Source organism: Bombina bombina, chromosome 1 (assembly GCF_027579735.1).
Source record: "Bombina bombina isolate aBomBom1 chromosome 1, aBomBom1.pri, whole genome shotgun sequence".
NCBI classification, from domain to species: domain Eukaryota; kingdom Metazoa; phylum Chordata; class Amphibia; order Anura; family Bombinatoridae; genus Bombina; species Bombina bombina.
Genome location: NC_069499.1, coordinates 803,364,693 through 803,377,415, shown reverse-complemented (window position 1 = coordinate 803,377,415; position 12,723 = coordinate 803,364,693). Strand labels below are relative to the sequence as shown.

The window sequence follows — 12,723 nt, the reverse complement described above, 5'->3', positions numbered from 1 at the left end:
TCGCAATTGCAGTAATAAAGTGTGTTCAGTTTAAAATTTAAAGTGACAGTAACGGTTTTATTTTAAAACGTTTTTTGTACTTTATTATCAAGTTTATGCCTGTTTAACATGTCTGAACTACCAGATAGACTGTGTTCTGAATGTGGGGAAGCCAGAATTCCTGTTCATTTAAATAAATGTGATTTATGTGATAATGACAATGATGCCCAAGATGATTCCTCAAGTGAGGGGAGTAAGCATGGTACTGCATCATTCCCTCCTTCGTCTACACGAGTCTTGCCCACTCAGGAGGCCCCTAGTACATCTAGCGCGCCAATACTCCTTACTATGCAACAATTAACGGCTGTAATGGATAATTCTGTCAAAAACATTTTAGCCAAATTGAACCCTTGTCAGCGTAAGCGTGGCTGCTCTGTTTTAGTTACTGAAGAGCATGACGACGCTGATATTAATATCTCTGAAGGGCCCCTAACCCAATCTGAGGGGGCCAGGGAGGTTTTGTCTGAGGGAGAAATTACTGATTCAGGGTACATTTCTCAACAGGCTGAACCTGATGTAATTGCATTTAAATTTAAGTTGGAACATCTCCGCATTCTGCTTAAGGAGGTATTATCCACTCTGGATGATTGTGAAAAGTTGGTCATCCCAGAGAAACTATGTAAAATGGACAAGTTCCTAGAGGTGCCGGAGCTCCCAGAAGCTTTTCCTATACCCAAGCGGGTGGCGGACATTGTTAATAAAGAATGGGAAAGGCCCGGTATTCCTTTCGTCCCTCCCCCCATATTTAAAAAATTGTTTCCTATGGTCGACCCCAGAAAGGACTTATGGCAGACAGTCCCCAAGGTCGAGGGAGCGGTTTCTACTTTAAACAAACGCACCACTATACCCATAGAGGATAGTTGTGCTTTCAAAGATCCTATGGATAAAAAATTAGAAGGTTTGCTTAAAAAGATGTTTGTTCAGCAGGGTTACCTTCTACAACCAATTTCATGCATTGTCCCTGTCACTACAGCCGCATGTTTCTGGTTTGATGAGCTGATAAAGGCGCTCGATAGTGATTCTCCTCCTTCTGAGGAGATTATGGACAGAATCAATGCTCTCAAATTGGCTAATTCTTTCACCCTAGACGCCACTTTGCAATTGGCTAGGTTAGCGGCTAAGAATTCTGGGTTTGCTATTGTGGCGCGCAGAGCGCTTTGGTTGAAATCTTGGTCGGCTGATGCGTCTTCCAAGAACAAGCTACTAAACATTCCTTTCAAGGGGAAAACGCTGTTTGGCCCTGACTTGAAAGAGATTATCTCGGATATCACTGGGGGTAAGGGCCACGCCCTTCCTCAGGATCGGCCTTTCAAGGCGAAAAACAGACCTAATTTTCGTCCCTTTCGTAAAAACGGACCAGCCCAAAGTGCTACGTCCTCTAAGCAAGAGGGTAATACTTCTCAAGCCAAGCCAGCTTGGAGACCAATGCAAGGCTGGAACAAGGGAAAGCAGGCCAAGAAGCCTGCCACTGCTACCAAGACAGCATGAAATATTGGCCCCCGATCCGGGACCGGATCTGGTGGGGGGCAGACTCTCTCTCTTCGCTCAGGCTTGGGCAAGAGATGTTCTGGATCCTTGGGCGCTAGAAATAGTCTCCCAGGGTTATCTTCTGGAATTCAAGGGACTTCCCCCAAGGGGGAGGTTCCACAGGTCTCAGTTGTCTTCAGACCACATAAAAAGACAGGCGTTCTTACATTGTGTAGAAGACCTGTTAAAAATGGGAGTGATTCATCCTGTTCCACTAAGAGAACAAGGGATGGGGTTCTACTCCAATCTGTTCATAGTTCCCAAAAAAGAGGGAACGTTCAGACCAATCTTAGATCTCAAGATCTTAAACAAGTTTCTCAAGGTTCCATCTTTCAAGATGGAAACCATTCGAACTATTCTTCCTTCCATCCAGGAGGGTCAATTCATGACCACGGTGGATTTAAAGGATGCGTATCTACATATTCCTATCCACAAGGAACATCATCGGTTCCTAAGGTTTGCATTCCTGGACAAACATTACCAGTTCGTGGCGCTTCCTTTCGGATTAGCCACTGCTCCAAGGATTTTCACAAAGGTACTAGGGTCCCTTCTAGCGGTGCTAAGACCAAGGGGCATTGCAGTAGTACCTTACCTGGACGACATTCTGATTCAAGCGTCGTCCCTTCCTCAAGCAAAGGCTCACACGGACATTGTCCTGGCCTTTCTAAGATCTCACGGCTGGAAAGTGAACGTGGAAAAGAGTTCTCTATCCCCGTCAACAAGGGTTCCCTTCTTGGGAACAATTATAGACTCCTTAGAAATGAGGATCTTTCTAACAGAGGCCAGAAAAACAAAACTTCTAGACTCTTGTCGGATACTTCATTCTGTTCCTCTTCCTTCCATAGCTCAGTGCATGGAAGTGATCGGGTTGATGGTAGCGGCGATGGACATAGTTCCTTTTGCGCGCATTCATCTAAGACCATTACAACTGTGCATGCTCAGTCAGTGGAATGGGGACTATACAGACTTGTCTCCGAAGATACAAGTAAATCAGAGGACCAGAGACTCACTCCGTTGGTGGCTGTCCCTGGACAATCTGTCTCAAGGGATGACGTTCCGCAGACCAGAGTGGGTCATTGTCACGACCGACGCCAGTCTGATGGGCTGGGGCGCGGTCTGGGGATCCCTGAAAGCTCAGGGTCTTTGGTCTCGGGAAGAATCTCTTCTACCGATAAATATTCTGGAACTGAGAGCGATATTCAATGCTCTCAAGGCCTGGCCTCGGCTAGCGAGGACCAAGTTCATACGGTTTCAATCAGACAACATGACAACTGTTGCGTACATCAACCATCAGGGGGGAACAAGGAGTTCCCTAGCGATGGAAGAAGTGACCAAAATCATTCTATGGGCGGAGTCTCACTCCTGCCACCTGTCTGCTATCCACATCCCAGGAGTGGAAAATTGGGAAGCGGATTTTCTGAGTCGTCAGACATTGCATCCGGGGGAGTGGGAACTCCATCCGGAAATCTTTGCCCAAGTCACTCACCTGTGGGGCATTCCAGACATGGATCTGATGGCCTCTCGTCAGAACTTCAAAGTTCCTTGCTACGGGGCCAGATCCAGGGATCCCAAGGCGGCTCTAGTGGATGCACTAGTAGCACCTTGGACCTTCAAACTAGCTTATGTGTTCCCGCCATTTCCTCTCATCCCCAGGCTGGTAGCCAGGATCAATCAGGAGAGGGCGTCGGTGATCTTGATAGCTCCTGCGTGGCCACGCAGGACTTGGTATGCAGATCTGGTGAATATGTCATCGGCTCCACCTTGGAAGCTACCTTTGAGACGAGACCTTCTTGTTCAGGGTCCGTTCGAACATCCGAATCTGGTTTCACTCCAGCTGACTGCTTGGAGATTGAACGCTTGATTTTATCGAAGCGAGGATTCTCAGATTCTGTTATTGATACTCTTGTTCAGGCCAGAAAGCCTGTAACTAGAAAGATTTACCACAAAATTTGGAAAAAATATATCTGTTGGTGTGAATCTAAAGGATTCCCTTGGGACAAGGTTAACATTCCTAGGATTCTATCCTTCCTTCAAGAAGGATTGGAAAAAGGATTATCTGCAAGTTCCCTGAAGGGACAGATTTCTGCCTTGTCGGTATTACTTCACAAAAAGCTGGCAGCTGTGCCAGATGTTCAAGCCTTTGTTCAGGCTCTGGTTAGAATCAAGCCTGTTTACAAACCTTTGACTCCTCCTTGGAGTCTCAATTTAGTTCTTTCAGTTCTTCAGGGGGTTCCGTTTGAACCCTTACATTCCGTTGATATTAAGTTATTATCTTGGAAAGTTTTGTTTTTAGTTGCGATTTCTTCTGCTAGAAGAGTCTCAGAATTATCTGCTCTGCAGTGTTCTCCTCCTTATCTGGTGTTCCATGCAGATAAGGTGGTTTTACGTACTAAACCTGGTTTTCTTCCAAAAGTTGTTTCTAACAAAAACATTAACCAGGAGATTATCGTACCTTCTCTGTGTCCAAAACCAGTTTCAAAGAAGGAACGTTTGTTGCACAATTTGGATGTTGTTCGCGCTCTAAAATTCTATTTAGATGCTACAAAGGATTTTAGACAAACATCTTCCTTGTTTGTTGTTTATTCAGGTAAAAGGAGAGGTCAAAAAGCAACTTCTACCTCTCTCTCTTTTTGGATTAAAAGCATCATCAGATTGGCTTACGAGACTGCCGGACGGCAGCCTCCCGAAAGAATCACAGCTCATTCCACTAGGGCTGTGGCTTCCACATGGGCCTTCAAGAACGAGGCTTCTGTTGATCAGATATGTAGGGCAGCGACTTGGTCTTCTCTGCACACTTTTACCAAATTTTACAAGTTTGATACTTTTGCTTCTTCTGAGGCTATTTTTGGGAGAAAGGTTTTGCAAGCCGTGGTGCCTTCCATTTAGGTGACCTGATTTGCTCCCTCCCTTCATCCGTGTCCTAAAGCTTTGGTATTGGTTCCCACAAGTAAGGATGACGCCGTGGACCGGACACACCTATGTTGGAGAAAACAGAATTTATGTTTACCTGATAAATTTCTTTCTCCAACGGTGTGTCCGGTCCACGGCCCGCCCTGGTTTTTTAATCAGGTCTGATAATTTATTTTCTTTATCTACAGTCACCACGGTACCATATGGTTTCTCCTATGCAAATATTCCTCCTTAACGTCGGTCGAATGACTGGGGTAGGCGGAGCCTAGGAGGGATCATGTGACCAGCTTTGCTGGGCTCTTTGCCATTTCCTGTTGGGGAAGAGAATATCCCACAAGTAAGGATGACGCCGTGGACCGGACACACCGTTGGAGAAAGAAATTTATCAGGTAAACATAAATTCTGTTTTTTGTGGAACACTGATAGAACCTGTTGAGTCTTTGCAAGAAGGCCTGGATTTCAAATATGCATTACATAGAATGCAAATAGCTCAGAACAAATATTTTTTTTAAACCTCCTGTTTTAGTTTACATTATGTTTAAAACGTGAAGCACAATGGTAATGGATCTTTGTGCTGTTTTGTTTTTTTATTTCATAGACAGCACAGTCTTGTATATCATGTTTTCGCTTTGCTGCACACTTTCTTTTAGTATGTAGTTCCAGAATCTATGTTGCTCTTGAGAACGTTGCAGCTGTCTGTCTGGCACCATGACCGCTTTGGAAGGAACACCTTCCTAGGAGAAGTGAATCTCCCATTGAATTCCTGGAACTTTGACATCTTGGCCGATGAATGTCTTCCACTGCATGGAAAGGTAACTACTGTACGGTTTGTATTAAATTGGCAATACTTGGCCTACTTTTATTTCTGACTTCTGAAAATAGCTTTAATATGTAATGTAAACCCTCTACTATGTGTAGTAAATAAATGAAATGCAATCTGTTATAGTGATCAGACATACTATATAATGTTGCAAAATAGATATTTTTGTTGCTACATAGTTTAAAGGGATTGTAAAGTTATATTCCTTTTGTGTATTTGAAAGATATTTTCCTATGCAACCAATGAGCAATCGGTACTCATGCTTGAATTGTGTGCAACTATGGCTTTAGCAGTCTTTTAAATGTGAAAAAAAAATAATGTAAATGACGGACAAAAAATAAATAAATAATGACATTTTTATTTTATGTTCTTCAATAATAATGCGTTTATAACAAACAATGTCATATTTGTCTTGCAGAATAGTGGAGATAATGGAGGTTTCACCAACTACAAAGGTGAATTAGTTGTCTCATTGAAGTACATCCCACCTTCCAAGGTCCCTGGTGGAAGTGAGAGGAGAAAAAGTAGGTTCAGATGACCTACACATTTATTTATTTATTTTTATCAATTACTTTAAAAAAAATAAAAGTACATTTTTGCGAAAAAGACCCTGGGTGAAAGCAGTCTTTGTTCTTGCCCAAATCCTGAATGATTTAGCGGTTTTGCCGTCCTCTTAGGAAGGTTTTCCTCCTAGACTTCCTTAAGGAACATACATTTATGTTACTGACACTGCAGCAAACTAGTTTTTGGGAAAAAAAACTAATGTTTTGGTTACCAATGGTATAACCAATATATCATTTTAGAGTTTTATGGCATTTCTATGCTGTGGTGATTGTAGTGTTGTGTTTTAGTTCCGGTTGTTCAAAGGACAGGGCAAGGGTATTGAAGTCACAGGTGTTCTGAGGGCAGAACCACTCTAGTCCAGGGGTGTGGATAGGCAGTTATTGGAGGTGGCCTGCTAAAAGGACTGGGGCAGGTAGTAATTCTTACCTTTTTACCCTACTACTCAAATAAAGGTGCAAAAACATAATTTTTGTAACAACTTACCTGATAAATTCATTTCTTTCATATTGGCAAGAGTCCATGAGCTAGTGATGTATGGGATATACATTCCAACCAGGAGGGGGTAAAGTCTCCCAAACCTCAAAATGCCTATAAATACACCTCCTAACACACCCACAACTCAGTTTTAACAAATAGCCAAGTAGTGAGGTGATAACAAAAGGAGTAAAAAAGCATATAAAAAGAGGAACCGGTAAAGTAATTGTGCTTTTATACAAAAAAAAATAACCACCATAAAAAGGGTAGGCCTCATGGACTCTTACCTGATAAATTAATTTCTTTCATATTGGCAAGTTCTTAAATAAAACATAATTTATGTAAGAACTTACCTGATAAATTCATTTCTTTCATATTAACAAGAGTCCATGAGCTAGTGACGTATGGGATATACATTCCTACCAGGAGGGGCAAAGTTTCCCAAACCTTAAAATGCCTATAAATACACCCCTCACCACACCCACAAATCAGTTTAACGAATAGCCAAGAAGTGGGGTGATAAGAAAAAGTGCGAAGCATATAAAATAAGGAATTGGAATAATTGTGCTTTATACAAAAAAATCATAACCACCACAAAAAAGGGTGGGCCTCATGGACTCTTGTTAATATGAAAGAAATGAATTTATCAGGTAAGTTCTTACATAAATTATGTTTTCTTTCATGTAATTAACAAGAGTCCATGAGCTAGTGACGTATGGGATAATGACTACCCAAGATGTGGATCTTTCCACACAAGAGTCACTAGAGAGGGAGGGATAAAATAAAGACAGCCAATTCCTGCTGAAAATAATCCACACCCAAAATAAAGTTTAACAAAAAACATAAGCAGAAGATTCAAACTGAAACCGCTGCCTGAAGAACTTTTCTACCAAAAACTGCTTCAGAAGAAGAAAATACATCAAAATGGTAGAATTTAGTAAAAGTATGCAAAGAAGACCAAGTTGCTGCTTTGCAGATCTGGTCAACCGAAGCTTCATTCCTAAACGCCCAGGAAGTAGATACTGACCTAGTAGAATGAGCTGTAATGCTTTGAGGCGGAGTTTTACCCGACTCAACATAGGCAAGATGAATTAAAGATTTCAACCAAGATGCCAAAGAAATGGCAGAAGCTTTCTGGCCTTTCCTAGAACCGGAAAAGATAACAAATAGACTAGAAGTCTTACGGAAAGATTTCGTAGCTTCAACATAATATTTCAAAGCTCTAACAACATCCAAAGAATGTAATGATTTCTCCTTAGAATTCTTAGGATTAGGACATAATGAAGGAACCACAATTTCTCTACTAATGTTGTTGGAATTCACAACTTTAGGTAAAAATTCAAAAGAAGTTCGCAACACCGCCTTATCCTGATGAAAAATCAGAAAAGGAGACTCACACGAAAGAGCAGATAATTCAGAAACTCTTCTAGCAGAAGAGATGGCCAAAAGGAACAAAACTTTCCAAGAAAGTAATTTAATGTCCAATGAATGCATAGGTTCAAACGGAGGAGCTTGAAGAGCTCCCAGAACCAAATTCAAACTCCAAGGAGGAGAAATTGACTTAATGACAGGTTTTATACGAACCAAAGCTTGTACAAAACAATGAATATCAGGAAGAATAGCAATCTTTCTGTGAAAAAGAACAGAAAGAGCAGAGATTTGTCCTTTCAAAGAACTTGCGGACAAACCCTTATCCAAACCATCCTGAAGAAATTGTAAAATTCTCGGTATTCTAAAAGAATGCCAAGAAAAATGATGAGAAAGACACCATGAAATATAAGTCTTCCAGACTCTATAATATATCTCTCGAGATACAGATTTACGAGCCTGTAACATAGTATTAATCACGGAGTCAGAGAAACCTCTATGACCAAGAATCAAGCGTTCAATCTCCATACCTTTAAATTTAAGGATTTCAGATCCGGATGGAAAAAAGGACCTTGTGACAGAAGGTCTGGTCTTAACGGAAGAGTCCATGGCTGGCAAGATGCCATCCGGACAAGATCCGCATACCAAAACCTGTGAGGCCATGCCGGAGCTATTAGCAGAACAAACGAGCATTCCCTCAGAATCTTGGAGATTACTCTTGGAAGAAGAACTAGAGGCGGAAAGATATAGGCAGGATGATACTTCCAAGGAAGTGATAATGCATCCACTGCCTCCGCCTGAGGATCCCGGGATCTGGACAGATACCTGGGAAGTTTCTTGTTTAGATGAGAGGCCATCAGATCTATCTCTGGGAGCCCCCACAATTGAACAATCTGAAGAAATACCTCTGGGTGAAGAGACCATTCGCCCGGATGCAACGTTTGGCGACTGAGATAATCCGCTTCCCAATTGTCTACACCTGGGATATGAACCGCAGAGATTAGACAGGAGCTGGATTCCGCCCAAACCAAAATTCGAGATACTTCTTTCATAGCCAGAGGACTGTGAGTCCCTCCTTGATGATTGATGTATGCCACAGTTGTGACATTGTCTGTCTGAAAACAAATGAACGATTCTCTCTTCAGAAGAGGCCAAAACTGAAGAGCTCTGAAAATTGCACGGAGTTCCAAAATATTGATCGGTAATCTCACCTCCTGAGATTCCCAAACTCCTTGTGCCGTCAGAGATCCCCACACAGCTCCCCAACCTGTGAGACTTGCATCTGTTGAAATTACAGTCCAGGTCGGAAGAACAAAAGAAGCCCCCTGAATTAAACGATGGTGATTTGTCCACCACGTTAGAGAGTGTCGAACAATCGGTTTTAAAGATATTAATTGAGATATCTTCGTGTAATCCCTGCACCATTGGTTCAGCATACAGAGCTGAAGAGGTCGCATGTGAAAACGAGCAAAGGGGATCGCGTCCGATGCAGCAGTCATAAGACCTAGAATTTCCATGCATAAGGCTACCGAAGGGAATGATTGTGACTGAAGGTTTCGACAAGCTGTAATCAATTTTAGACGTCTCTTGTCTGTTAAAGACAGAGTCATGGACACTGAATCTATCTGGAAACCCAGAAAGGTTACCCTTGTTTGAGGAATCAAAGAACTTTTTGGTAAATTGATCCTCCAACCATGATCTTGAAGAAACAACACAAGTCGATTCGTATGAGACTCTGCTAAATGTAAAGACGGAGCAAGTACCAAGATATCGTCCAAATAAGGAAATACCACAATACCCTGTTCTCTGATTACAGACAGAAGGGCACCGAGAATCTTTGTGAAAATTCTTGGAGCTGTAGCAAGGCCAAACGGTAGAGCCACAAATTGGTAATGCTTGTCTAGAAAAGAGAATCTCAGGAACTGATAATGATCTGGATGAATCGGAATATGCAGATATGCATCCTGTAAATCTATTGTGGACATATAATTCCCTTGCTGAACAAAAGGCAATATAGTCCTTACAGTTACCATCTTGAACGTTGGTATCCTTACATAACGATTCAATAATTTTAGATCCAGAACCGGTCTGAAGGAATTCTCCTTCTTTGGTACAATGAAGAGATTTGAATAAAACCCCATCCCCTGTTCCAGAACTGGAACTGACATAATTACTCCAGCCAACTCTAGATCTGAAACACAATTCAGAAATGCTTGAGCTTTCACTGGATTTACTGGGACATGGGAAAGAAAAAATCTCTTTGCAGGAGGTCTCATCTTGAAACCAATTCTGTACCCTTCTGAAACAATGTTCTGAATCCAAAGATTGTGAACAGATTTGATCCAAATTTCTTTGAAAAAACGTAACCTGCCCCCTACCAGCTGAACTGGAATGAGGGCCGTACCTTCATGTGAACTTAGAAGCAGGCTTTGCCTTTCTAGCAGGCTTGGATTTATTCCAGACTGGAGATGGTTTCCAAACTGAAACTGCTCCTGAGGACGAAGGATCAGGCTTTTGTTCTTTGTTGAAACGAAAGGAACGAAAACGATTGTTAGCCCTGTTTTTACCTTTAGACTTTTTATCCTGTGGTAAAAAAGTTCCTTTCCCACCAGTAACAGTTGAAATAATAGAATCCAACTGAGAACCAAATAATTTGTTTCCCTGGAAAGAAATGGAAAGTAGAGTTGATTTAGAAGCCATATCAGCATTCCAAGTCTTAAGCCATAAAGCTCTTCTGGCTAAGATAGCCAGAGACATAAATCTAACATCAACTCTAATAATATCAAAAATGGCATCACAGATGAAATTATTAGCATGCTGGAGAAGAATAATAATATCATGAGAATCACGATTTGTTACTTGTTGCGCTAGAGTTTCCAACCAAAAAGTTGAAGCTGCAGCAACATCAGCCAATGATATAGCAGGTCTAAGAAGATTACCTGAACATAGATAAGCTTTTCTTAGAAAAGATTCAATTTTTCTATCTAAAGGATCCTTAAACGAGGTACCATCTGACGTAGGAATGGTAGTACGTTTAGCAAGGGTAGAAATAGCCCCATCAACTTTAGGGATTTTGTCCCAAAATTCTAACCTGTCAGGCGGAACAGGATATAATTGCTTAAAACGTTTAGAAGGAGTAAATGAATTACCCAATTTATCCCATTCCTTAGCAATTACTGCAGAAATAGCATTAGGAACAGGAAAGACTTCTGAAATAACCGCAGGAGCTTTAAAAACCTTATCCAAACGTATAGAATTAGTATCAAGAGGACTAGAATCCTCTATTTCTAAAGCAATTAGTACTTCTTTAAGTAAAGAGCGAATAAATTCCATCTTAAATAAATATGAAGATTTATCAGCATCAATCTCTGAGACAGAATCCTCTGAACTAGAAGAGTCCAAAGAATCAGAATGATGGTGTTCATTTAAAAATTCATCTGTAGAGAGAGAAGATTTAAAAGACTTTTTACGTTTACTAGAAGGAGAAATAACAGACAAAGCCTTCTTTATGGATTCAGAAACAAAATCTCTTATGTTATCAGGAACATTCTGCACCTTAGATGTTGAGGGAACTGCAACAGGCAATGGTACATCACTAAAGGAAATATTATCTGCTTTAACAAGTTTGTCATGACAATTATTACAAACAACAGCTGGAGAAATAGCTACCAAAAGTTTACAGCAGATACACTTAGCTTTGGTAGATCCAGCAGGCAGTGGTTTTCCTGTAGTATCTTCTGGCTCAGATGCAACGTGAGACATCTTGCAATATGTAAGAGAAAAAACAACATATAAAGCAAAATAAATCAAATTCCTTATAAGACAGTTTCAGGAATGGGAAAAAAATGCCAAACATCAAGCTTCTAGCAACCAGAAGCAAATGAAAATGAGACTGAAATAATGTGGAGACAAAAGCGACGCCCATATTTTTTGGCGCCAAATAAGACGCCCACATTATTTGGCGCCTAAATGCTTTTGGCGCCAAAAATGACGCCACATCCGGAACGCCGACATTTTTGGCGCAAAATAACGTCAAAAAATGACGCAACTTCCGGCGACACGTATGACGCCGGAAACGGAAATGAATTTTTGCGCCAAAAAAATCCGCGCCAAAAATGACGCAATAAAATGAAGCATTTTCAGCCCCCGCGAGCCTAACAGCCCACAGGGAAAAAAGTCAAATTTTTGAGGTAAGACAAAATATGATAATTTAAAGCATAATCCCAAATATGAAACTGACTGTCTGGAAATAAGGAAAGTTGAACATTCTGAGACAAGGCAAATAAATGTTTGAATACATATATTTAGAACTTTATAAATAAAGTGCCCAACCATAGCTTAGAGTGTCACAGAAAATAAGACTTACTTACCCCAGGACACTCATCTACATGTTTGTAGAAAGCCAAACCAGTACTGAAACGAAAATCAGTAGAGGAAATGGTAAATATAAGAGTATATCGTCGATCTGAAAAGGGAGGTAAGAGATGAATCTCTACGACCGATAACAGAGAACCTTATGAAATAGACCCCGTAGAAGGAGATCACTGCATTCAATAGGCAATACTCTCCTCACATCCCTCTGACATTCACTGCACGCTGAGAGGAAAACCGGGCTCCAACTTGCTGCGGAGCGCATATCAACGTAGAATCTAGCACAAACTTACTTCACCACCTCCCTTGGAGGCAAAGTTTGTAAAACTGATTTGTGGGTGTGGTGAGGGGTGTATTTATAGGCATTTTAAGGTTTGGGAAACTTTGCCCCTCCTGGTAGGAATGTATATCCCATACGTCACTAGCTCATGGACTCTTGTTAATTACATGAAAGAAATTATGTTTTCTTTCATGTAATTGGCAAGAGTCCATGAGCTAGTGATGTATGGGATAGAAATACCCAAGATGTGGAAGTCCACAGAAGAGTCACTAGAGAGGGAGGGATAAAATAACAGCTATTTCCACTGAGAAATTAAATCCACACAATAATTAAATTTTCCTTGAAAAAAATTAAATCAAAAGCAGTAGAA

At 41.1% G+C, this 12,723-nt stretch overlaps 1 protein-coding gene across 2 annotated transcripts in view; it reads left to right on the top strand.

Moving 5' to 3' along the window:
• The window catches only part of SYTL4 (synaptotagmin like 4), a 222,535-nt gene that overhangs the window by 173,994 nt on the left and 35,818 nt on the right, over positions 1-12,723 (top strand). For both annotated transcript variants that reach the window (XM_053699378.1, XM_053699379.1), the window contains 2 exons: positions 5,127-5,288; positions 5,715-5,820. In XM_053699378.1, coding sequence (XP_053555353.1) covers positions 5,127-5,288; positions 5,715-5,820 — 268 coding nt within the window. The remainder of the gene's footprint in view (positions 1-5,126; positions 5,289-5,714; positions 5,821-12,723) is intronic.